Genomic DNA, 25876 nt, shown 5'->3' with positions numbered 1-25876 from the left:
CATTAGGGTCAACTTACTGTGGAAAACGCACACAAAAAGGACAAATTGGTTGGAACTTTCACAATAATGGAAAATGTTTAATAAACTTAGAATGGTGGGCTTATTAAACCATAGTGTTATTTACAGCCGTAATTCATCAACCACAAACACAAGAACGTGTCTGCGTGGCATGCTACAACAGAAGCTTTATTCAGTTCATTCTGAAAATGGTGGCAAAGGAAATTTCAGTTGCAAATTCACAGATACAAGCCTCAAAGTATAAAGTTGTATGTACCAAAAAAAAATACAGGTAATATTTATAACAATAACTTACAGATACAAACTAATGATAAACTACAATTTCACAAAGGATTGTAAACATTTTGCACACTTGTCAGTCCTTTCTTTTAGGCAAAGTGCTCTTTTGATGACAAATAAATTAACAGATACACACTAGAGTGAACTATTTCCAGACAATACAAAAAAAAGTTTTGACTTGTTTTCTTCTTGTAAACATAAGTTTTACAAAAAAAAAAAAAAGAAAAAGAAAAAAAATCAATAAAAGTGTCTTGCAGGCCAACTGTAGATACATACCTGGGCAGCAAAGTGATGTTGGAAATGCTTTAGGTGTTAAATAAAAAATTAACATTAATCTTTTCAATGGTATTTTATACATAATAAATGACAAGTTTATATCCTTAATCATTTCTATCCCTGAAAAAGAAATTAGGTATGACTTATTGGCAGTTGTGTCATTGAATGGGGTAACAAGGGCTGGAGTCCAAGGGTTGTTGGTGAATGAGCTACAAAATAGAAAGAAATTTGTGGATCAGTTTTGTAGGATGAATAAAACTGATTTAAAACAAACAAAAACAAGCCAAGGCAATGTGCTTTCATTACTCATTACAGCTGAGGGCACCAAGCTACACTCATTCCACTGACCTCAGCAGAAGCATTACCTTATTCAGCATCATGAGTATATTATTAAATGAGAATCTAGGATGGGTTTACCCCCAAATCTTTATTTTGGGCAACAAGATTTTGCCACTTTACTGTCCTCCATCCATACCCCATTCACTGCACTTTACCCTTCAGCTAGAAAGACTCATGAGCTTTGTCAGCAGAGATGTTGTCAGATTTTATATTGAAAGTGTGTTTATAGGATGACTCCCCCGACCCCCCAACCAAATTCTCATTTATGAATGTCTAACTGCCTCTTCCCTAAACATACATCAAAATACATTTGACTCAGTCAACACAAGTCTTTCAAGTCAACACACCCAATTTTAATGCTAGTGTAAGTAAATGATTACAATGATATAGGCTCTGATTTTTTATTTAACTGAAACTTAAAATGAAGATTTTACTCTCAGCAATGGCTGCATTGCTTCAAACACAATCTCCCTCTGAGAGCAACTAGGAAGCTAGACAACATTCTTTAAAACGTGTCTTAAGGCATATTAAAGAGACCAAGGCAGTCAACTCCCAGAGGAGAGAAATAAAATGAGACTATTTTTCCCCAAGTTAGTGACAATTTGAAAATACGTGTCTGAGAAGTTTAGTGGAGTATTCAGGAGTTAGACTTAGACTGGATAGTGGAAAACAAATGTGAAAGATCAGGGTCCACTGAAGAGAAGCCCTAGTTAAAAACAGCAGAAACAAAATAAAACAAAACACAGGTTTTGTTGTGGATCTCAACAAGCTAAATCCAACTTGTAGCAACCCAGAAACACACCATCCCTTCTGAGGACTGATGCCGGATTGGATTAGGTTGCTCTTCCCCTAGCCTACCTCCCTGCCAAAGGCGAAACTAAATACTCTCTGGTGGAAGATATTACCCAGAGCCTCAAATTATTTCTAGTTTTTCATACCCAACATCTGAAGTGCAATAAAAAAAAATAGCAAGACAAATAAGAAGACATGGCTTTGGCTTACAGAAAAAGAAGACATGGCTTGGTTGAAAACAAAGAGGAATAAACAACAATAATAGAACAGACCCACAAAAATCCTGATATTGGAGTTATCAGACATGGACGTTAATATAACTAAAGTTAATATAACAATAGGGTTATTATGGAACAAAATGACAAAATAGATTATTTCAGCATAGAAGTTGGAACTGTATAAAACAATGAAACGGAGATTCTAAAACTGAAGTTACAATAACTAAAATTAAGAACTCAATGGATGAGTTTTATATATTAGATAGAGTGTGAATTAGTGAACTGGGAAATAGAAGGAAATAACCAGATTGAAGCATGGAAGATCAAAAGGCTGGAAAATATAAAATTTTTTCATAAGGGCTAAAACAATATTTGAAGAGACAAAAGCTGAGACTTTTTCATAATGAAATACTCGAATGACATATTCAAGTAGCATATCTAGGCACATATTAATAAAACTGAAAACCAGAGAGAAAAATGCTGAGAAAAAAGACATTTACTTTCAAAGGAACATTAATAAGACAAACAGTTGACTTCAACAGTAAGTATCAAGTTAATTAACCATCCATATTCTACACAAGAGAGACAATGGAAGCCAGAAAACAATGTTATCATATCATCATCGTGCTGAAAAAGAGATATCTGCCAACCTAGATTTCTACATACAGAGGAAATACCTGTTATAACTGCATCAAAACAAATACTTAGGAATAAACCTAACAAAAGATGTATAAGATTACTAAACAGTAAAGTCTAGAATATAAGAGAGCACTTGAAGATGACCTAAATAAATTGACAAACTAAGTTCATGATATGAAAGACAATATTACCAAGGTGGTAGTTTCCTATGATGGATTGTTTCAAAATATGAACTTCTTTCCTTTTTTTTTTTTTGCAGGGGGCAGGGGGCAGGTAGAAATTGATAAGCTGGAAAAACTTATGGAAATGCAAAGGGTCAAGAATATGCAACACAAACTTGAATAACAATGAAATAGGAAGACTTGTTCAGTTGCATATCATGAATGATAAGCCTAGCATAAGTGAAACAATTAGGTACTAATATAAAAATAAGTACACCAATAAAACTGACACATACATTATATGGACACTTAATTTATATCAAATGTGCTGCTACAAAGCAGCTGGGAAATTAGTATTTTTCATCAATATAACAATAAGCTTTGCTCCCAATCTCACACCACATACAAAATTCAATTCCAGATGGACTGAGAATCTAAATGTCAAAATAAAATAAAGTTTCTAGAAGACAATGCTGGTGGAATATCATCATTATCTTTGAGTAAGCACAAGTTCTTGAATAAGTCACCAGAAAAGCATGGCCCATGGAGGAAAAAACTGATGAAACGAACTACATTAATATTAGGAACTGTGCTCAACCGAACATACCTCAATAGAGTAGAAAAAGGCAAGCCACTAAACAGGAGGAGGTATTTGCAACACATATAATCATTAAAAAAAAAAAACTTTGTATGCAGAATATAGCAAGAATAAAAATAAATCAAGGTAAAAAGACAAGCTAATAGATCAATAGGCAAATGATATAAATAGGTTCTTCACAGGAAAATATATATAGATGCCCAATGGAAAAAAAAATGTTCAATCTCATCAGTCACTAAGAAAAAGCAAATTAAAATAATGAGATAGCACTGCACAACCACCAAATAGACTAAGATTAAGAAGTCACACCATATGAAGTGTTAGTGAGGATGTGGAGTGCCTTGAACTCTCATATGCTGCTGGCCCAAGTGTAAACTGCTCCAACCACTACGGGAACTGTTAGGCAGAATTAACTAAATTTGAATACACGTATAGCTTATGACCCTATGTTCCATTCCCAGGTACATACCAAATAGAGGTGTGAATTAACATGTACCAAAAGGCATGTATAATAAAGTCCATAGCAGCATATTTATAAAAGCCCAAATTGGAAACAGCACAAATGTCTATCAGCCATAGAGTGGATAAACTGTCATATAGTCCTACAGTAGAATTCTATATAACAATGAAAACAAACAAATCACTGGTTCTGGCAACAACACAGATGAGACTCATAACCAATGCAACTGAAAGAAGGACGACACACAAGAATACATCCTGCACGGTTCAATTTATATAAAGCTCACAAAGAGGCAAAACTAAAACATGAGTTTAGAAGTCAAGGTAATGTTACTTTAGGAGGGTACAGAAGAGAGGCTTTCGGGGTGTTAATCGTGCACTGCTACATCTGGGTAGTATTTACATGGATATGCTCATTTTACTAACTTATCAAGTTGTATACTTACTGTGTGTGCACTTTTCTTATGTATGTTTTATTCCAATAAAAAAAGTTTCTTTAATAAACTAAGTAAACTCCAATCTAAAAATCCGACTGTGAATACTTTCTCTGACCCATATGAAAATAAATTATTTAAATATTTGTCAGGTGAAAAACCAAACAAAAATGTTTCCTAAATAGAAATCAAGCACTAAGAGTCATTATCAATATTTGTATTTTAGCTGAAAAGTGAGTGTTAAATTTGTCCCTTAAAATATAGTCACAGAAATAAGAATGTTTGGGTAGTTTTGCTCTCTACTACACGCCCCTCCCCCCACCAACACACACACACACACACACAATATTTTTTAGCTATTACTGAGGTAATATTTCAAAATGTGAATCTCATCAATAATCTAATATTAGAAGTTGTCAGATATCGACTCCTTAGGAGACAGCTGTTAAATGTTTGGATACCTACCATCCATATAACTATGCAGCGCAGTTAACATCGTCCCATCTTGGGGCACGTAGGCAGAATACGCCATTTCTTCTAACATGGGTGGAGACAGCCTGGAGGGTGGGACAGATGTGACTGGGGCAGAGGAGGAGTGGTTGGGACTGACATGTTTCTTGTGGCGTGCTCTACAATTCTGAAACCACACCTGAGGGAGAAAAGCAATGTAGTTCTGTCACATCAGCTTCTGAGAACATCACAACTCCGTTTAGAAAGGGATGCCATCTCAGTGGCTCTCCCATACAAGCACAGCATAAATCTAAATAAGTTTTAGAAAGTTCTGTAGACAGAAGAGAAACACCTTTGTGCAAACATCAATGGTCATTTTCTTTACTCAATAACTATTTGAAGATTTACTTAAAAGCCAATTCTATACTAAACTAAGTGCTTTCCAAAATAAAAAGAGGCATGGGACTCAAAGAATTCCAGACGAAGTTTCCTGGGTTTTACTCCTGGCATTTGGGACAAAAAGAAAAACAGAAAAAGCCTTTCAAATAGAACTTCAAAACAAAAACAAAACAAAACAAAACAAAACAAAACAAAACAAAACAAAAACCCACCACACAAAACCCAACAACAACACTACTAAATGTATTCTTAGACACCTGCTGGACTTATTTCAAATCTTTTCTCAAATGCCTAAAATCCCTACTGAGAACTTAAAGCTTTCTACAAACCCCTTGATTCAGTGATTCCAGGCACATTTTAACCTGCTGGCTTCAATTTCTCCTACTGAATACATAGGCTATCCCCTAAGAAGCATGTTAAGGTCAGGCTTACAATAAGAAAAAAACTAGTAATACTTAAGTAGAATAAAATACAAACAAGTCCACTGGTGAAACAGTTCACAAAATGTAAAGAGCTAACCATCCTCTTGTCACTCCTGCCCAGAAATAAAGAAAGCAAATTCAGGGCAAGCAGGTCAGGTAAGTAAGATTAGATTGCCCCGAATGCTTCCAGCAATAAACTGCCTATGACTGAACTCCCTGCCATTAGATAAAACTTGGACTACAGAGGGTTACTTTATTAAAATATCATAGCATTTATGTGCCATCACGCCAAAGATTCTGTCATGAGGAGAAAGAAAGCGTAAGGGAAAAAAATTAAGAAAACTAAGAAAAGAAAATTTAGGATTTGAGACAAAGGCTGGGGAAAGGTCAGGGACATACATCTCTGCCCAGGGCTGACCAAAGGGAATCGGAGCTAAATAACATGGAAAAGAAGGAAGCTGGGAAAAGATTTATCTGAAAAAGTTGGCTTGCCCAGCTGCTGTGGCTCAGTGGTTAAGCATCGACGTATGAACCAGGAAGTCATGGTTTGATTCCCGGTCAGGGCATATGCCCAGGTTGTGGGCTCAATCCCCAATGGGGGACATGCCGGAGGCAGCTGATCAATGATTCTTTCTCATCACTGATGTTTCTATCTCTCTCTCCCTGTCCCTTCCTCTCTAAAATAAAAATATTTTTTTTAAAAAGAATAGTGTCTATAAAAAAAAAAGAAGTTGGCTATTTCTAAGACACACCCTGCCCTTGGGACTCAAAATAGAGGGCTGGTAAAGTATAAACTCAAAGGTTTAATGCTAAAGAAATAAAAATGAATGACATAATGGGTTGTGCAGCCCTGAGCAGGTGGCTGAAAGGAGTACCCGAGGAATGTTTCAGGAACGAGACTTAGACATGTGTCGAAGAAAAGGAGGGGGAAGTCACAGCCTTCTCCCCCATCTTCTGGAGTGTTAGACCCTTAGATACCAATGCAGAGACCACATCCAAAGTCTCCACTCACAGTTCTCTCCACAGGCTCCGGAACAATGGGTGCCACTGCTGCCATCACCCAGCCACGAAGATACACTCACACATTCTCCAACGTGTAAACGGGAACTGCTGCCACCTGCCTTTTCCAGGACAGCACCCAGAAGACATGCACCCAGAGGGCACATGTAACCTAATATACATGGCACTGTGGTTCCCTGGGTTTCTTCAAAGTCTCTTACGTCTCCAATAGATTAAATATTGGATGGGACCTACTCAACTGTTTAAAAAAATATCAGACTTTGGAAATAGATACGAAGAAGGCATGACATAAAGAACAAAATAGCTACCTTAATGCTTAATCAAATAGCTCCTTGGAAAGATCATCAACAGGTAGTCAGCAGAGAGAGATTTGTAAACACAAAGTGTCATGTAATTTGCACAGCAAAATATAGCTGATGATACCAGACTTCAGAAAATAACTTCTGACGTGAGGGTTACCAGCTTCGGAATTCAAGTACAAGTCCTTCTGACACTCCTCACTGACTTAAAAGTTATTCCTTCTGTTTTGCAAACCTCTAACAAGAGTTACATTTTCTTCTGAGTTATTGTTTTAATAGTTTTTGAATTCTATATTGTAAACTACATAAGCTAGAAGTAGGTCATGTAGACACTCTGCAAAAGAAAAGGCTAATGCATAAAACTAATCTCTTTGGAAGCTCAAAGAGTCAAATATAAAAATAATGCATGAAAAACATGGAATTTTAAATTATTTGGAAAGCATGGCATGATACTGATTTAAGAAAGCTGAGTAATCATTTAGGAGAAAAAAATAGAAAAATCCCTTCCTCACAATGTAACCAAATCAATTCCAGATAAATTATAGGTGTAACTGAAATCATAATGCTTAAGGAAACAAAAGCCAATATTGATATATCTCTCAGTGGAGAAACATAAAAATGGCCAAAGCTATAAGAAAATAAATATTGAGAGGTTTGAATACATAAAAATATAAGAAATTCTATGTGGTGGAAAAATGAAAAGAAAATTGATGATTAGGTGGTAAGCACACAATACAATACATAGATGATATAGTGTAGAATTGTATACCTGAAATCTACATAATTTTATTAACCAATTTCACCCCAATAAATAAGAAAAATTGATGGATGAACTATGAAAGTTTAACATGATAAATAGAAATCAATAAAAGTAAGATGGCGAGAAAGGAAACAATCCAGTAGAAAAGTGGGCTAAAATAACAACTTTATGTTAAAGTTCATTGATAATGGAAAAATTCAAATAAAGACAATGAGATTTTCTGACTATCAAATTGGAAAGGACATTAAAGAAGGATAGCCATAAGGATTCACATAGTTGGGGAAGAGCAACTTTCATAAGTAACTACTGACAGAATAAATTGGTATGTTTTTTCTGGAATTGATTTTTGTGCTATCAGTTAAAGGCCCTAAAAATGTTTTATCTTTTGACTCAATAAGCCTACTTCTATAAATGTATCCTATCAAAACTATTGAACAAGTGTGCAAAGTATGTATACAATATTGTTCATTGAAGCATTCAAATGATAATAAAAAAATTGGAAGTAAACTAAATTATTCTATGCTCAATATGTGCAGCAATAAAATTGATGTAGTTCTTAGTATGAAAAGATATTCCCAGTAAACATACTGAAAGAAATAGAACAGTTTTACTATTTTTCTAAAGGTACACAACTCATAATTCACCTATCTGAAAGGGTATGTGAACAGTGAATATACTTAGATACAGAGTTCAAAATAAAATCATCCATCTTTCTTCTATCATCTTAGTACAATGACAGTCTGGTCTGTTACTAATGTCTCTCTAAGTAGACTTTAGCTAGTAAAGGTGAGACTGTCTCCATGTATCAGACCACTGTTTCTAGCTAATCTTTGCATACAACCTAATTTTCATATTAGAATCAAGACCTAGTCATTAAAACTCTTTTCATTAACTTTTCTAAAGTGTGTCCAGTGCTAGGAAGTAGGCTGGGCAAACAGATCATGATCACTGTTTGAGATCACAGTAATTAACTCTTCAAAAATACTGTGAAGGACTATATATTTAAATTATACACACACAGGTATATCCTATATAATAAAAGTGTAGTATGCAAATTGTCCCCTCAACTGGGAGTTCAACTAGGGGGTGGGGCTGGCAAGGGGAAGGAAGGGAGTATCCTGCCGGGCGCCGCCGGCTGCACAAATTTTGTGCACTGGGCCCCTAGTATACAAATAATATAGTGTGGGGCAAAAGTAGGTTTACAGTTGTGAATATAGGAAACAGTTTATTCTTGTATTATTACTTATTCATTATTGTATTATTTCCATAAGAACAATTGTTAACCTACTTTTGTAGACTCCATATGTATATATTTGTATGCTGGTACACCTTCCTTTGCTATCTTGTCAAAAATATTTAAATACAATCCTCACATATCTTTTTCCTTTTTATTGAATTTATTGGGTGACACTAGTTAACAAAATTATACAGATTTCAGATGTCCAATTCTCCAACACATCATCTATACACTGTATTGTGTGTTCACCACCCTCTCAAAAATGGTTCCATCATCATTTCCCCCCTCATACCCTTCCCTACACCCCACTCTCACCCTAATCCTCACATATTAAAAGCCACTATCCAACAATATATACTTGCTCATAATACTGGTGACTGAAATACCTAAAAATTATATGAGAGATATCTATCTGAGGTCTTCTTCAAATAATTAGAAAAGGACTCAGAAAACCCTCCATTTTACTTTGCTTTCAACTTCAAAATAATAAAAAACATAGTAGTCATGAATCTGGCAGCTGCTGCAGAATATATAGTCTCATAATAGACAGAAGCCCCAGCCAATTGTGTCTGAAGGACCTCGATGAAGGAAGCTTCCCTTCCAGCCACAGGAAATCACTTCCTCCAATGGTAGCCCATGCAATTTGGATAGACTCTCCTACTGAGAAAGCTCTACATCATGAGTGAAATCTACCTTTTCCTGCATTCCCTTGCAGAGACCTGCTTCTGCTTGCATTAATTTCTCAAACGTTTTGAACTTTGAATGTTATTTAAAATTATTTTCCATTCCCCTGATCTCTCTTTAAGAACTTGGCACAGATGACCACCTCCATCTTGAACCCACCTCACTCCTTTGGCCTCCATAATGTTTCTACTCATTTCTTCTGGCTGTTACGATGTTCCACTCAAACAGCACCTCTTGCCCTGCTCTCTCCCTAAAATCCATTCTTCACTTTTTACTGTCTATAATTCTTTCTAAAGGGTCTTTACCCAATCTCAGAGCATTAGATGTTTTTGCTTGAGTTCTGTTCATCCTCAAAAAAATACCTGTTTACATGCCCAATGGCACCATCACTGCAGAAATAGCAGAGGGAAAAGGGAATTCATCTCCCTCCATATTACCAAACTAGCTTTCTTTTGACCTGAATATTCCTGTTAATAGCTCCATTCCCATGAATATTTTGACTTCAAATCTAAGAGTCACCTTTGACTTCTGCTTCCCCATTACAGTGTCTGGTACTTTTCTTGTGTCTCCAGCATCCAGTACTTGCCATCAGTGGACAGTCAATAAAACGTTTCTTGATGAATTCTAGGCCACCTCACCCATTAATCTTCTTTTTTTAAAAATTACTCCTTTCCTGGACATCCCAATTAATCTGCTTATTTCTATCTAGCCTCTCCCAACCCTAATTCATCCCACGTGCTGTCAACAACCTTTTCTTCCTAAAATCACGTATCATGGCTTTCTCCTGAGAAGAAAAGAACTCTGCATTTACATACCTCTCCAAGATCGACGCCACCAATTTCTTCTCCCACAATTTGCAAACGTAAATCTTACATTCTGACAAGTTTGGTCTAGCTCATCCTTCCCTAACTTTGTTCACATCACTCCCTCTACCTGGATCTTAAACAGAGGCCATCAACACCCTCTACACACATGCACACTCACTCACATACACGGTCTTAGAAAAGTAGAAAAAACACTGACCTTAGAACCAGATCTAGCTTGGAACCTCGGTTGTCTTTTTTAGCCTGAGGACCTTAGGGTTGCTGTGAGCAATGAATGAAGCAACTTGTACAAGGAGTCACTTAACAAATGATAGCCCAGCCCAAGCAGGCTAATTATCAAGTTAAAAAAAAAATGATTTAGAGTGTGAAGTGACCTGAAATGAGAAACTAATGCTTTGGCAAGTTTTCACAAAGCAATGCACACTCATAAAGACCTAGAATAGAAATTTCAGTATCTCTTGATTAATGTTTAAAACAATCACCTGTATCACCCGTCTGCTCAAGCCTGTCCTTTCTGCCAGTTTCTGGAGGGTCTGGGCATCTGGGTTGTTGTCCTGAGCAAACTGTGCCTGCATCACCTAAAAATATATAAGTCGTAAGTAGCTAAAAAGAACCAATCTTCTGCATTTTGGTGATAGGAGAGAAGACATGCACAAGAAAATGGGGTACTTATATTTTATTACTTGAAAGTCAATATGGGAATGTATGTATAAATGAAAAGAGTGCACATTTTGTAAATTTACACATAAGTTGCTATGTTAAGATCTTTAAAAAATAATCAATTTCAACATGAAAACTTGTTTCTCAACTATGCTTTAAAAATAAGCTCACCTTTTTCTTCTTTCCATACTTTAACCCACAAGCATAAGCAGTGTTAAGTCTATTTACTTTTTTTCTGTTCTGTTAAAAAGTGTCAGCATTAGAGCCCTGGCCAGATGGCTTGGTTGGTTGGAGCATCATCCCAAACACCAAAAAGGTTGTGGGTTCGGTTCTTTGTCAGGGCACATGGCTGGGTCGTGGGTTCAATCCCCGGTTGGGGCATGTACAGGAGGCAACCAAATGATGTTTCTCTCTCTCTCTCTTTCTCTCTCTCTCTCTTTCTCTCTCTCTCTCTCTCAATCAATAAACATATCCTCAGGTGAGGATTTAAAAAAAGTGTTAGCATTATAAAACTTTTAAAAATACAAAAATCATATACAATTATCTTCAACCTCTACTGAGCTAAATAGGTTCAAGGCCCCTACTACAATTTTTATTAGTCTGCAAATAGTACACAGCACAACAAATGTATTCCACTTAATTGCAACCATTTTATCATTGTTTTAAGCACTTGCTCTAAGCCAGTGGTTCTCAACCTTCTGGCCCTTTAAATACAGTTCCTCATGTGTGACCCAACCATAAAACTATTTTCGTTGCTACTTTATAACTGTAATGTTGCTACTGTTATGAATCGTAATGTAAATATCTGATATGCAGGATGGTCTTAGGCAAACCCTGTGAAAGGGTCCTTCGACTGCCAAAGGAGTCGCGACCCACAGGTTGAGAACCGCTGCTCTAAGCAAAGATGTATCTGGAATCTTAAAAAGAGACACCCATCAGCACTGAATAAGAATTCCTCAGGATCTAAACATCTATACATTAAAAAAGTACCCAGGTGATTCTGATGTGAATCTTTGGCTTGGAACCACTGTGCTAAGTGCTGTAAGATAGCAGAACATGAAAAAACTGCTCCTGATCTCAACTTTCCAGGGCAGAGATTCAGACATGCCCATAACTACCAACAAAAGGTTGAGAGAGGTGTGGAAAGCATTTGAAATCTTGCTTCCTGGCATATGTTATCACAGTTTGACTCAAATAAAATCTTATAAAAGTTAAGAGAGAAAGAAAGAGATATAGAGAGAATGCTGTGGAAGGGGGGAGTACCAGAATAAAAGCATAAATTAAGAGCTTTCAGATATTTTTTCAGAAAAGATTAACCATGGGAATCAAATGGGACATTTTTATTAGTTAAACGTCAATCAATCCAGGGAAGTATTATCCTATATAATAAAAGGCTCATATACAAATCAACCGAACAGTGGAATGACTGGTCGCTATGATGCGCACTGACCACCAGGGATCAGTCACTCAAGGCAGAAACTGCCCCCTGGTGGTCAGTGCACTCCCACAGGGGGAGTGCCTCTCAGCCAGAAGCCTGGTTCATGGCTGGACTCCTACTTCTGCAGGAGTTGGACATCTTCTGAGGGCTCCAGGACTGCAAGAGGACACAGGCCGGGCTGAGGGGACACCCCTCCCCGCCCCCCCCCCCCCCCCCCCCACGCCGAGTGCGTGAATTTCATGCACCAGGCCTTTAGTAAAATATAAAGAATTATAACCTGGCCGGTGTGGCTCAGTGGTTGAATGTCAACCTATGAATCAGGAGGTCACGGTTGGATTCCTGGTAAGGGTGCATGCCTGGGTGGTGGGCTTGATCCCTAGTAGGGGCTGTGCAGGAGGCAGCCAATCAATGGTTCTCTCTCAACATTGATGTTATATTAGAAAGAAGAGAGGGAGTCTGGCATGCAACATGATTGTGCATGTCCATGGGCATGGGATGAGGGTGGGTGACCAACCTAACTAAAGACGTTAAGCTCTGCTGGCCTGGACACCATTGCAGCAGGCCATATGAATTACATTCTCCACTATGACCCTCATATAATATTTACTATCTTTTGCCAGTGCCCATCTCAAAGGATAGCTAAATAAGTCATTGGCAAATTTAGTTTTCCCTAGCAGAAAGTGAGTTTTCTGAGGGCAAAGGGGATGTCTTATTATTCAAATTCCCCTTCCTGTCAATAGTGTTTGTGCTTGTGTTTGTGACAGAATGAACCTTGATTGTGGGAGGAAAATCTGAAGATAGTGTGGTTCACCAATGTTGTTCTCGGAAATCTTAAGAGGTTTACAAATTATATAATTTTTTTTTTCCAGTTAACTTCTCTCTGATTAGTGACTCTTCCAGAAAAAGATATTCCTGGCTTCCTGTCCAACTCTGTCCACATATTCACTGTAAACAGTACCTATGTTTTTGGTTTAAAAATGGGTAGAATCAGACTAAAAGTTCATAATTTCACTCAGTTCACTTCATTCTTCCTTTTCTACTTCAAATGTGTTATTTCATATGCAAATGCAGTGGTGTTTATAGGAGGCTGAGTATGTAAATTTCAAAGAGAAAAAAGAATGAGCAAATTATCTTTGTGTTTTTTGTTTTTTTAATTTTGAAGGAGAAAAGCATTTGCTTTCAAAGCCACTATTGATAATTTATAGAACAAAAACAGCATGCTTTTCACAAATGCATTTCAAATTCACAAGTTTAATCATAGAACCAAATTACATTAAATAAAGCAATTTCTCATCAAGGAATAAAGCAAAACTTAAATCAACACTGATGGTTTAGGATTGGATTATGCTAAAGGAAAAGTAAGATGTACTTATCAGTGTTTAGCCTCAGAAAAAAACACACACAACCCTTTGAATTTGAATTAGTTTTATTATTCTCCAGTCACTAATGATGCCCAAACCCACCCTACTTTTAACATGGTCAAGGCATAAGCCTGTAAGACACTCATCATTTTAAGGCCAGAAATTCTACCAGAAATGTCAGGATTCTGCAAAGTAGCAGCAGACCAACTGGATCTGAAAGTAGATTAAAGTAGGTGCTAACCTTGGCACGTTTAGCATTAATGATCATTGAGCAAGTGCATCTAACTACTACAGGCAAACCATAATAGTGGCTGAAACGTTTTAAATATTCCTACAAATAAAACAATATTTGAAATATTTTTTATTTTATTTTGTAAGTGTGAAATGACTTTTTTCTCCCATAAGTTTCTAAAGAATTTTGGAAATTTTTCTTGTTTATTCCTCCCATTTTAATTCTACTCTGTTTAACTCTACTACTTCATGTATTATCTTGAACTACGGATTACCTATCATGCTTTGTTATTTTACTGAAAGGTAGGACAATTTGATAATAAGGTTACATCACCTGATTTATTAGAGGTTCTGACAGAATATAATAATTCAAGTTTTTTAAAAAAATCTATAGCTATTCCAGATTCCTAAATTATAAAGAACCACTTGAGGACAGGATGGAGCCTCATTTTTTTCAGTCATTCCTGGAATAGGTAAATACTAGTAGAGATTGAATAAATGAGAGCATGTTTTGAAAGCATATCATTTCTGCTTTCATTTTTCAAAACTTATTATTCTGATACAGATTTTTAAAAACATGGTTCACAGTACATTTTTAAAAATATCTTCACCTGAGGATGTTTATGGATTTTATATGGAGAGAGGTAGGGTGGGGGGAGAGAGAGAAAAACATTGATGTGAGAGAGAAACATTGATTGTTTGTCTCTTGATGTGCCCTGACCGGGAATCGAACCTGTAAACTTTTTGGTGTACGGGATGCCGCTCCAACCAACCGAGCCACCTGACCAGGGCCACCACACATTTTCATATAATAATGCTTGATTAAATAGTTTGTGTACATTTGCAATTAAAACCATAAGGCCATCTACAAGATTTGGAATCGCACTCTTCTGTTCTAGCTGCTGCTGCCATTAAATTGAGTTTTGTTAGGCACAGATTCATAGTCTCCTCGGAGGCCAAGCAAAATGAAAAGACCAGAGGTTTGGGGAGCAGGGTCCAAATCTCTTCTCTGCCATTCCCTTGGCAATCTGCCCTGAGGAAAGTTCCTGCACCTCTTGGATGAGGCTATCTACATGAAGGACTTGAAAGAAAATGCAGAGAAATGCCTCTCATAGGACTGGGAGCACAAAGTTCTCCACAAATATCATTCCCTTTTTATTTAATCAGTATTTATCTTCCTATATGAGATTACCTACAGTGGTTTCAAATTTTCACAATTGTAATGTTAATAATAAATTGTATATGATATTAGAGTTATCAGTTTTATAATTAAAATGATAGCCAGCCCTTATGGGAATGGCTGACTTTAAAAACAGAATATATTTTTTACTAGAGATTCCATTTTCTCACACACCTTTTAGCTACTGGGTATTCTGCTGCCAGGAAATATCACCCACAGGTACTCATGTCTCCTAAGTTAGGGCTTTTTGTGATCTACATTGCAATCCAATGAGGTGTCCAGTAAAGCAAGGTTCAAGCAGAGATATTTCTTTCATTTGTTTTATCTTCCATTTATTACTTATTGACCATGTATTCTATGCCTAAGTTAAGAAGTCCAAAACAATCTGAAAGTTTTTCAGAATGGCTTTAGATTTTAATGCCAGATTGCTTTCCAATATCATTAAGTTGCCTTGGAATATCTGTGCCACAGCAAGGTTTCTTTGTTAATCATTCTCAAAATAAAAATTATCTTCTTGAAACACTTGTATTCATCTTAAATACTGGAAAGTCTTAAAATATTATATGTGACTTTTCAAAAATTACCTTCACTTATTTGTTAACATTATATAAATACCCTTTAAAGTTTGAGCTAAGATGGATACAATGTATAAAACATCCAGCAATACATAGTAGGTGCTCAATAAATGCTACTTTACTTTAACATGAAATACCTCAGCCACATTAATTTTTTAGAAAACATAATTTTTTATCTTAAAAAATGCCAGAAAGAGTCATTATATGTGTAGACTTAAATATAAAGTAAGCAATAATTACTTAATAGTTTTCTTGAAAATTTTCATAAACCAAATCTATGACAATTATACTGAGGGCAACTAAGCTGAAAATAATCCCTCCCTTTTCAGGGGACATCATCATCCTACTCAGAAAACGTATAATCTTGTCCATTAAAAGACTCACTGCGGTTTGTTAAAAAGATGAACACATCCGTGTCCCATAGACTCACACACATATTGTATGACTCTTTCTGTTGAATCCCCAAATATTTTGTTTGCTATTGCAATTATATGTAGTAATGTAAATGCCTGGGTTAAACTGATTTTATCAGGAAGTCAGGACAGGCTAACATTTTGCTTCCACTTTGATGCCAATGCCAACAGATCCCAGAAAAACAAAGCTTGAATGAACATTGATAAATACTTTAGGGCCAAATGTATATTTCATGCATTCACCAAGTTTTTCCCACACAAAGCATAAGCTAACCTTTTCGAAAACATAAACATGATTTTAGACAGCATAAAGTTGTTTTTTGGAAGGGCTTCAAAAATCATAAATTCATTGTCACGTCTACCTGGAGCTGATCCGCCGTAAAGCTGGTCCGAGCCCTTTTTGCTGGTTTTGGATGATTAACGTCTTGCTCTGTGAGGAGGGCGCCTTCCACACTAATCCCGTTGCCTACATTTAAAAAACACACCGCACATGTTGGTAACTCAGGTGGGCTCAGCAGTCATGCAATAAGAGGTTTCTTACATCCGTTGGCCTGGAGTAAAACTAAACGTCTAGATTGCCAAACCCCTTAAGTTTTGAAACACACTAGAAATAGACTGTGAAAACAGTAATCCGTATGTAGGCTTGAACACTTGGTCACAAGGGCAAAACGTTAGAAGTGCCCATCTAAAGCTCATCCTTAGGAAGGCAAAGACAGGGAAACGACAAGTTACAAAAAGCAAATCAGCATCTAAACTCAAGTCCTTAGACTGAGAATACGGCACAACGCTAATACACATGGCATGGCCTTCCCGGGAAATAAACAGATGGAGACCGCCACGAACAGTAAAGTGCTTAATGAGTTTTACCACAATTACACTGCACAAAATAATGCATTAAAGGGATCTGGAGGAAAAACTGTTTTTATTCCTGTATTCACTGTTCCAAAAGACTCAAAAGTATTTTAAGTATATATTTACCATTTTCCACTTCTCTTTTTAAATTATCCAGCATGCAGTCATAATGCACTCTGCACAGGACTTTCTCTTCCACCAAAGCAAACTCCTCTCCCGTGGAAAGTTGCCTTTTGCAAGAAAAGCAGGCAAAGCACGCCAAGTGATAGACATTGCCCTTGGCCCTCCGGACCCAGTCAGTAGAATGGATGTGCCTCCCACAGCGAGAGCAGCGAGTTCCATACCTTCTACATAAACAGAAGGGCGGGAGGTGAAGATTTTAATGCTCGGTGACATATTCATCAGTTTGAGATTAAACTAGTGTGTTACGTTACTCATTGGATTAAGCAAAGCATTTAAATCTTTTCAAAATAAAACAGGAATCGATTATTTTTCTAAGTCAGTATGGTAAGCAATCAAGATGAGATATGGTCATAATTCAAACCTATATGTAAAACAAAAACTTCTCATTATTACCTTAAAGGAAGATTGGATTTTTTCTTTTAAAATAAATAAAATATAAGTTTCAATATCTCTCTTGTAACAAATATCAGTGCATTTTAAGAGACCCAAGATACCACACACACACACACACACACACACACACACACTCCAGATTGAAACCTAAAAATACAAAAGCACACCATTGAAGATATAAATATTGATCTCTTAAAACCAAGTTGAGATCATTAGAAAATACTTTAAATACCATTTTTAAGTTAAAACATTGTAATATTTGAAATTGATACTATAAAAGAATGAGGGAAACAGAAATTGTTCACCCTGGGAAGAATGAAAGGAAGGAAAAGTCAGAAAATACTTCCTTTGGTGAATAAACTATCACATTGCTAATCACGGGAAGATGGGAAATATAACCTAAAACTTCCAGAGACACATCTGAACATTAAATGCAGATTAATCTTAACAAAATGCCAGATTTAAATATTTATTTTTTCCCTTAGTCCAAGTGACTCTTTGCCACGTCTCCTTTCACAATCGTAGTCATGGCTTGGCATATCCATGTCCGAGATAAGTATATATGTCTGTTGTCTATTCATTAATATATCTTTGGAGGTATTGCCATTTTTAAAAAATTAACCTGAAAAACTGAATCCTAAAGACACATTTCAGAATATAAAATATGAAGCATAAAAACATCCCAAAGAACTAGACCTTCAGTAAGCCTCTGAAACTAAATCTTTCAAAAGACTTTATATTACCATAAAACATTAAGATTAGCATATCCTAAGTGAAAGACCAGGAAAATTGCTACTATTTTTTTTTTGAGGAAATGGAAAGCATACCTGATGAGAAATATAAATTTTTGGTAATTATAAAATTCTGTGCCTTTATAAAATAAAGGACTCTGGATTTTATGAAGTGCTTTCAATTACCTACCAAATTATTCAAATCAATTACTAAATTCTCTGAAATCAGTTTTTGAAATTGGGTATAAACAACATAATTTGTATTACAAACTTTATTATATACTATTAACTTCCCAATTTCACAATGAACATTCTTCTTCATTTGGAAATGCAAATTTAAAAATATGGTAATTTTTTAAAGTCATGCTTAAGAATTTCTAGACATTTATCCATTAAGAACTGAGTTATATCCTGGAAGAAACTGTCCATTTAAATAATTACAAAGAAATGACACAGAGAAAATGTTACATTTAATAACTCAGGCAAATATAATCTCACAAAATAAAGGTCAAAGAACAGACAAAAGAAACAGGATTTTTAGGCAGAATATTTAGATTTGGTACATTTCTGATACTGGAACAGTCAATTCTGATTAATTTGGTTTATCACAGTCTCAAAACTGCTGGCATTTTATAGGTGTATAACTAGGGGTCATCCTACAGTAAACGGGTAAAAGCTTAAACCAAACCTGGATTTGCCCCCCATAATTATTTCACTTACCACTCTCCCAAACCAGGGGCTTTCTCACGATAAGTCATCTTATATTTCATATTTTGTATCTATGCACAGCAAAGAAGTTCTTAATACCTAAAAATTTCATTTACCAAAGTGGGAATAATGATCTAAAAATCATTTTTGTATACTGAAGTCCTAAAACATCTAAACATGCTTATTTATTTGTTGTAATACAAATGATACCTCAAAGATATAAAGCATTCTCATTTTGAAATCTATTACATAAGAAAAACTGGGCTTCAATAAATAACATTGGACAAGAAAGTCTATTTACAAAATTCTCTTTGCATAATAATTTTTTTAGAATATCTACTTACTACAAAAAGAAAAAATCACAGTGTACCTGAAATAATCAAGTTTGCAGAAAATGTCCTTGTCTTTAATATAACAACTGGTATGCCTTCCTAAGGAGGTTCTGCAGACACTGCAGGAGAGACACCGAACATGCCAGCACAGGTCATTCACCTGTGAAGGAAAAAGGGGCAGGATGAGAACTCATTCTAATACTTAAGAGGATAGTCATAGGTTTTGTGTATTAGGCAAAATTTAAAAAGCTGGTCCCTTCATGTTTTAATGCACACTCTGAATGTTTCCATTGAAAAGGTGTGATTTACACAAATATGTGTGTAGATATATTCCCTTAGACCCAACCAGAAAATCACAATAACATATTCTTCATTTTTTGTTAAAAAGGTGTGTGTGTTTTTTTTAATTCCTTTAAAGACTTCAGGTGTTTTTTGGTTTTGTTTTTTTTTTTTTTAATGGAACTTCTATGAACACAGGGAAAATTCCTGAACACTTTAAAGTTTTACTTACTGATTTATTTTTTCTTTTACCAAATTCTTCCACCATGAAACTTGTTAGCCAAAGAAACCAAACCACATACCTTCTCAATCTACTTTTTTGGCCAAATTATTATACAGTGTGCATTGGTTAAAATGAGAGAGGAAGACAGTGAACAAGAAGTTTCCTTAAGATAAATACTTACCCTTACAAAGAAGTCAGGGAATCCATTTTGCTTACAAAACAGAAATGCTAAGGTAGATTTAAATGTTGATATAGCAGAAGCCCTGGCTCCCATTTAACATTAAATAAGAGAGTCAAGGAGTAAAATATTGCAAACCCTACTTAATGATTTGACTACTGGAGAAAAAAAATAAAGCTAATTATAAGTGGTTTTAAAAAGGCACCCAAGCATTGTTTGCCATTTATACTTCCAGAAATGAGGCATAAAATGGTGACTTAATAAATCACAGCCCTTTATATTTTCTAAGTAGGAAGGTGAAATATTACCAGTTCAGGGAACAAATTGTAACTACCCCTCACCTTAAACTGTTGCCATCACTCTATAAGCACAACTTTAACCTTGGAGAATAAAAATGAGCATTGGATTGAACTTGCCTTAATGCAGTCTCCTAAAGTTTGCTCTTGTGAAATGGACACAATGACTAGGTTTATGCTTAATTAAGTTTAATGTAAAAGAACAGCAGTGATGAAAAAACAAAAGTTACACTCTACAAATGGATCTAATGCTTAAAATAGGAATTAGGTAATTTGGGAAAATATGAAATATACATTTTGCTACACTATTTCATAATAAAGATGATCTGTCCAAATTCTATCAGATTAGCACTACTGTTCATGAAATATAAACGGTACTTTGAAGCTGAAAAAAAAAGTTTCACTGGCTTTTAATTAGTTATGTGTTTCTTTCCAAAGCATTAATGAGAGTATCATTTGGATAAAATTTTTAAAGTCTTAGGTTTTGTTATAAAAGATGTATATAGTCACTATACTGGAAAACAGCAAAGAAGCAATAAAAAATATTAACAATGGTGAATACCGCCCTGGAAATAAAGATATATTTCCCTCCTATTTTTTCCTAAAAGGGGCCCAATTAAAGATTAGAAGTATGGACTTCCTTTCATATTCCACTGTTTAGGGCCTTCTTCTGCATTTTTATCTTATCCAACCTTTTAAAAAAAACAAACAGAAAACAAAGGTAGATTCAGGCTTTAGGGCAGAGTTATGACAACCCTCCAATTCCCTAAAGCTAGACCCAGTGCCTGATTTTCCACTTTCCTCAAAGTTTACTTTAAAAAACAACAACAAAAACAACCTCTTTCATCTTCCCTTTCCCCACCCCCAGAGGAAAGTAAGGTGAAGAGAGCCTTCCCTGAAGGCTGGTATAGATCCAATCTGTACATGTACTAGTATATGAATATAAGACCAAGCCAGAAAACCACCCAAACAACAGGGCACTGAAGTATGAGATGGGGCAATAGGTGCATCTACTTCCTCTTATACTTTTTTGTGCTAACTCCATTTTATTTGCCTCATGATATAGTGTTTTTCTATATTAAACAATTTACATCCTCAAATACTCTACTACATCCAATAATAATTATTTTTTAACCAGTGATTTTAATTCAAATATGTCTGGATAAGGACTCAAAATGGGGTAAAAAAGAATTCAGGGTTTTTATATAATCATAAAGTATTAAACTTTTGTTAGAGCTAATATACTAATATGTACAAGAAGGAAAATAAGACTGTACATATAAGACTTCATTGGGAGGACTCCAGTCCTATTACAAAGGAAAGCTTAGGTAACTTAGATATTTCATGTAATGCAAATATATAATAATATATACACATATTTCAACATATATAAGATGAACACTAGAAACTATTTCAGAGGGTGTGTTAAGAGTCACTTTGTAATAGGTTTTTCTTGATCCTCTCTACTATGAAGTGTTAAAGCCTTTATAGATCCCTTTAGAAACATTCTTAAACATTATACTAATTATTGAGAGGGCTCATTGAAAATAAGCTCCTTTTTGATCCAAAAGATGCTTTTTTAAATATCCAAAAAGGCTCCATGTCTAGAAACATTGAAAGGGAGATCTTAAGAATGCAGGTTTAAAGAGAAAGCCATGTTAATTTTTCAGCTTTAAGAATTAACCACTGATAAAAACAAACTCAAGTCACTTTTCAAAGAAGCACAAAACTTCTTTTGGTGCTTTATGCGGGTTGTATCTATAGGGTATCATTTCCACTTTACAGATGAAGCAGTTCTGATTGAGGTAGAAATTTAAAGAACCCCACTAACTTGCTTTTTGAACTCAGACTCTTCGTAATTAATATTATCTTTTGAAAAGCTGGGGGTGAGGGTTTGGTGGAGACAGAATAGAAAGTGAACTGGTTTGCTACTAATTCAGTGTAGGAGAGACCATTAGTTTAAATAGTGGTTTTAAAGAGCGATTGAAGTTGAAAACCCATAGCATTTCTTAAGACACGTGGGACCATGATCCTGCAGGCAATGACATGAGTAACCATGCCTGCCAGAATTTATACTCCAAAACTCCCCCACAGTATTTTCAGAGAAGTAAAACAAATTAAGACAGACAGTCTACTCTCAAACCATTTGAAGCACTTCATCCCAGGCTTCTTTCTTTTTCTTCCTAACTTGGCATCCATTTCCATTTCCTCCCCTACACACTGAAGATAACATTTTTTTAAAGCATTGGGTGGCCTTTAAGTATTAAATCTTAATGACAGGAGTGAGGTACTGAAATGGTTTCAGGTAACAGTAAACAAACAGAAGACTATATGTTAAAAAAAAATCTGTCCAGAAAAGAGCCTTTAGGGCAATTTACAATGGTTCTCACCAAAGTAGACACTGCAAAGTGGAATCAGCCAACATGTTCCGACCTAGAACTCTCAGAAGCAGCCCGGTGTGGGGATGTTACCCGGGCGAGGGACCTAGGGAACCCGGGGCTCATTATAAACCGCCAGGCAGACCCTGTTTCAGAAAGGGTAGAAGGGTTTCTCCATTTCTGTTGGTTGGCGGCTGACTCCGGTACACACACCCGAAGTATCGAGGTGCCGGCACCTCTAGACAGAGACAGTCACACAGGAGCTCATTTGCAACAACTTGGGAGATTCTAAGACTTCTTCCCCAACTCTTTCCCACCGCGGGAGTGCCCTAGATTGGTCTGTTTTGCTTTGAAAGCCTACCACCTCAGGGGAGAATGCGAATGGAAAAGAGGGAACAAATAAACGTTTCCCTTTTCCCAGGGTTCCCAGGGTACCCGCTCCCGGGGCCTGGCGGCTCCGCCCTACCTTGAGAAGGTACTTGTCCACGATCTCCAGGCCGCAGCTGTTGCACACACACTTGCCAGGGGGACAGACGGAGCCCGAGGCCATGGACCGGGGCGAGGACGACGGGGACAGCGGGGCCGAGGAGGAGCACGAGTCCTCGTCCCCCGCTCCCTCGGGGCTCACCTGCAGGAAGCCGCGAGGCGCGGTCGCAGGCGGTTCTAGACCCCTCCTCCCTCTCCCCTCCTTATCCCACGGATCCCTGGGGCTCCCCCGCCGCCTCCCCCCTTTCTCCAGCAGCCCCCACCCCCCACTTTCTGCCCAGTTCGTGAGGTCTCACTTCTCTGCCCTCACCCCCCGTCCAGAGTCCAAGCCCCAGCCACCACCCACTGGGGCTGCGACCCCTGACCTCCAGGACCCAGGGCGCCCCACCACCCTGCCCAGCTCGCCACGCCGGCTCAGCTTTCCTTCGCGCCCCGCCCCGGACCCTCCCTCCACCCGCTCCCCGCGGGCCAGGGGGGCCCGGGCAGGAGCGCGGGACAGCGGCCCTTCTCCCCGGGCCGCCTCCCCGCCTCGGCCAGGTCGGCCAGCACCTGCGCCCCTCCCTCCCCACTCACCAGGCCCTCTTCCCCGGCGCCTTTGCGAGTCCTCCCGGCCGCCAGGGCTGCAGTCCGCCCGCACTCTTCCGACATGAGCCCCTGGCGCTGCGGGGCGGGAGTGGGGAGAAACAGAGGAGAAGTTCAGAGCCCGCACGCCCGGCGCCGAGCCTCGCGCGCGGGGCGGGCTAATGAAGGCCCCGCGCGCCGGCCGTGCGTGCAGCCGTCAGGGCTCCCGGGCCGGCTCCGCGGACGGCGGCGGCGCAGCCCCGGCGCGTGGCGAGGCGAGGCGGCCACCCGAGCGCCGAGGGCTCGCCGGGCGCGCGGCGGAGCTCTCCGGGCGCAGGCTCCCCAGCTCTCACCCGGGCGCGCCGGCTCCCCGCCCCCCTGCCGGGGGTAACAAGTTAATAACCATCATCCCGGCACAAAGCACGTTCTCTCTAGACGTCAATCACGGCGGGGCTGGGCTCCCCGGGCTAAGTGGGGTGCACAGAGCGGAGAGGCAGGGTGGGAGAGAAGAAAAGGGGATGGGGGAAGAAACTTGATTTCTTTAATAACCTCAATTAAAAGAGCAAGACATGTTTTTTTTAAAGGGGGCTTTTTGAATTGGATAGCCCGAAAGGTGAAGAGGTTTAATAGGACACTTGAAGGCTAATTACAGCGGGATTTAAGAAGCCTGGTGCTTGTTCCGATGACAATTTGAATGAAAATGCTTCAGATTCGACCGAGCCAGCAGCTCTTTCGTAAACTTGCAGCAATTAGAGCTGCGAGTGATTTACACTCGTTTCTTTCAGGTGTAAATTGCCACTTATTGCTCAGTAAGTCAACATTTGAGCTACTAAAGGATTATTTTTAACCAGCGCAGAAAGCGTATCGAATAATGGAAAATATCCAGCTGAATTTAATTTGTGCCATTAAAAAAAAAAAAAAACTCACCCAACCTCGGTCAACACGTTTTAAAGTAACAACGCTCATGACGCAAATGTTTCCGAGCGTTTGCTAGAGTTTTGTTCTTCAACGAAAACGCAGCCTTAAAGGGCGTTTTCTGCCGGCTTTTTCGAAAACTCGAGCGTGCTGCCGGGTGGGGTGGCGGAGTGGAGTGCGAAGGCCAGCGGCCCGCAGCTCCGCATGTCGGACTCTTCGCCTCCCTGCCGCCCTCCCTCTGCCAGCACCGGGCGGGGTGCTGCCGCCCTGGGCACCCCGGCCCTGCGCTCCCCACACGGGACCCGCGCGGCCGCGTCCTCGCAGACACAAAGGGAGCTGAAGCAGAAAAGCCCCGTGTTCGCCGGTGTCCCCCGCCGGTGTCCCCGCCCGTGTCGCGCAGCAAAGAGAAGTCGGCGCTCCAACCGGCTCCAGTTGGTTTTCAAATTTGAAGTGGGAGACACCCCAGGGTCCCGCCTCCAGGGCGAGGTGAGAGCCTGTCGGTTCCCCGCATTTCCTAGACCAACGGTGCCACCGACTCGCGTACTCGGGGGTTTGCTTCTTTGGGAATTTTAAGCAAAACAGCACTCCCGGGCGCCCTGGGGTCCCCGAGGCCTTCCGGGAGCCGCGTCTCTGTCTGTTTTCGCGGTGGGCCCGCCAGCGCGGATGGGCCCGCGAGCGTCCGCGGGCGGCGGGGCGCCGCTGTTGGGTCCCCCCCGACCCCCCGACAGCCTTCCGGACCCCCCGATTCTCTCTCCCCGACCGCCACGATCACCTCGGCAAACAGAACAAAAACACGACTCACATCTGTACCCGAGAGCGCCCTAGGCTCGAGGCTTCCTCTCCCAAATCACAGCCTCCAAGTCCATGCTTCAGGTTAAGTGAGCTTGCGGGGAGGGGAGGCAATGATTACTGACTAACGCTACTACGTAACCAAAAAAAAAAAAAATTGTCAGGTCTGAAGATGAGGCCGTCACAGGTAATTTCTGAACCTCGTCGAGAAGCCCCAACAGCTCGCGTTTCAAGGAAACGGCGATTCCGCGGGTCGGGCCCGGCGTCGCCTCGCTCACCTTCTCGGGGGGAGCTGCTAGCTCAGGCACGTCCTTTTCTTCTAGTTTACACACAAACCTCTGATCGCTTTTCCAGTACATGGCACCGCCAGGGCTGCTTATCTCATACCAGCTCCGAGGGTCAGAGG

At 38.8% G+C, this 25876-nt stretch overlaps 1 protein-coding gene across 2 annotated transcripts; it reads right to left on the bottom strand.

Moving 5' to 3' along the window:
- Window positions 1–161: 161 nt before the first annotated feature.
- LHX8 (LIM homeobox 8) lies at window positions 162–25876 on the bottom strand. 2 transcript variants are annotated; one of them, XM_070403380.1, is made up of 9 exons: window positions 25749–25876; window positions 23779–23865; window positions 23186–23347; window positions 19404–19525; window positions 17145–17365; window positions 16529–16632; window positions 10791–10886; window positions 4679–4862; window positions 162–782 (listed from the first exon to the last, which is right to left on the bottom strand). In XM_070403380.1, the coding sequence occupies exons 1-9, from the start codon at window positions 25827–25829 to the stop codon at window positions 706–708; spliced, it is 1134 nt and encodes a 377-aa protein (XP_070259481.1). In that variant the 5' UTR covers window positions 25830–25876; the 3' UTR covers window positions 162–705. The 2 variants fall into 2 exon arrangements, with proteins under 2 accessions (XP_070259481.1, XP_070259482.1); XM_070403381.1 differs by lacking the exon at window positions 25749–25876 and adding an exon at window positions 25484–25548.

Source organism: Myotis yumanensis, unplaced genomic scaffold (genome assembly GCF_028538775.1).
Source record: "Myotis yumanensis isolate MYYU_CA2020_CCGP unplaced genomic scaffold, mMyoYum1.0.hap1 SCAF_2, whole genome shotgun sequence".
NCBI lineage: Eukaryota > Metazoa > Chordata > Mammalia > Chiroptera > Vespertilionidae > Myotis > Myotis yumanensis.
The sequence above is the reverse complement of the archived record's forward strand: the minus strand, read 5'-3'. Positions and strand labels throughout refer to the sequence as shown.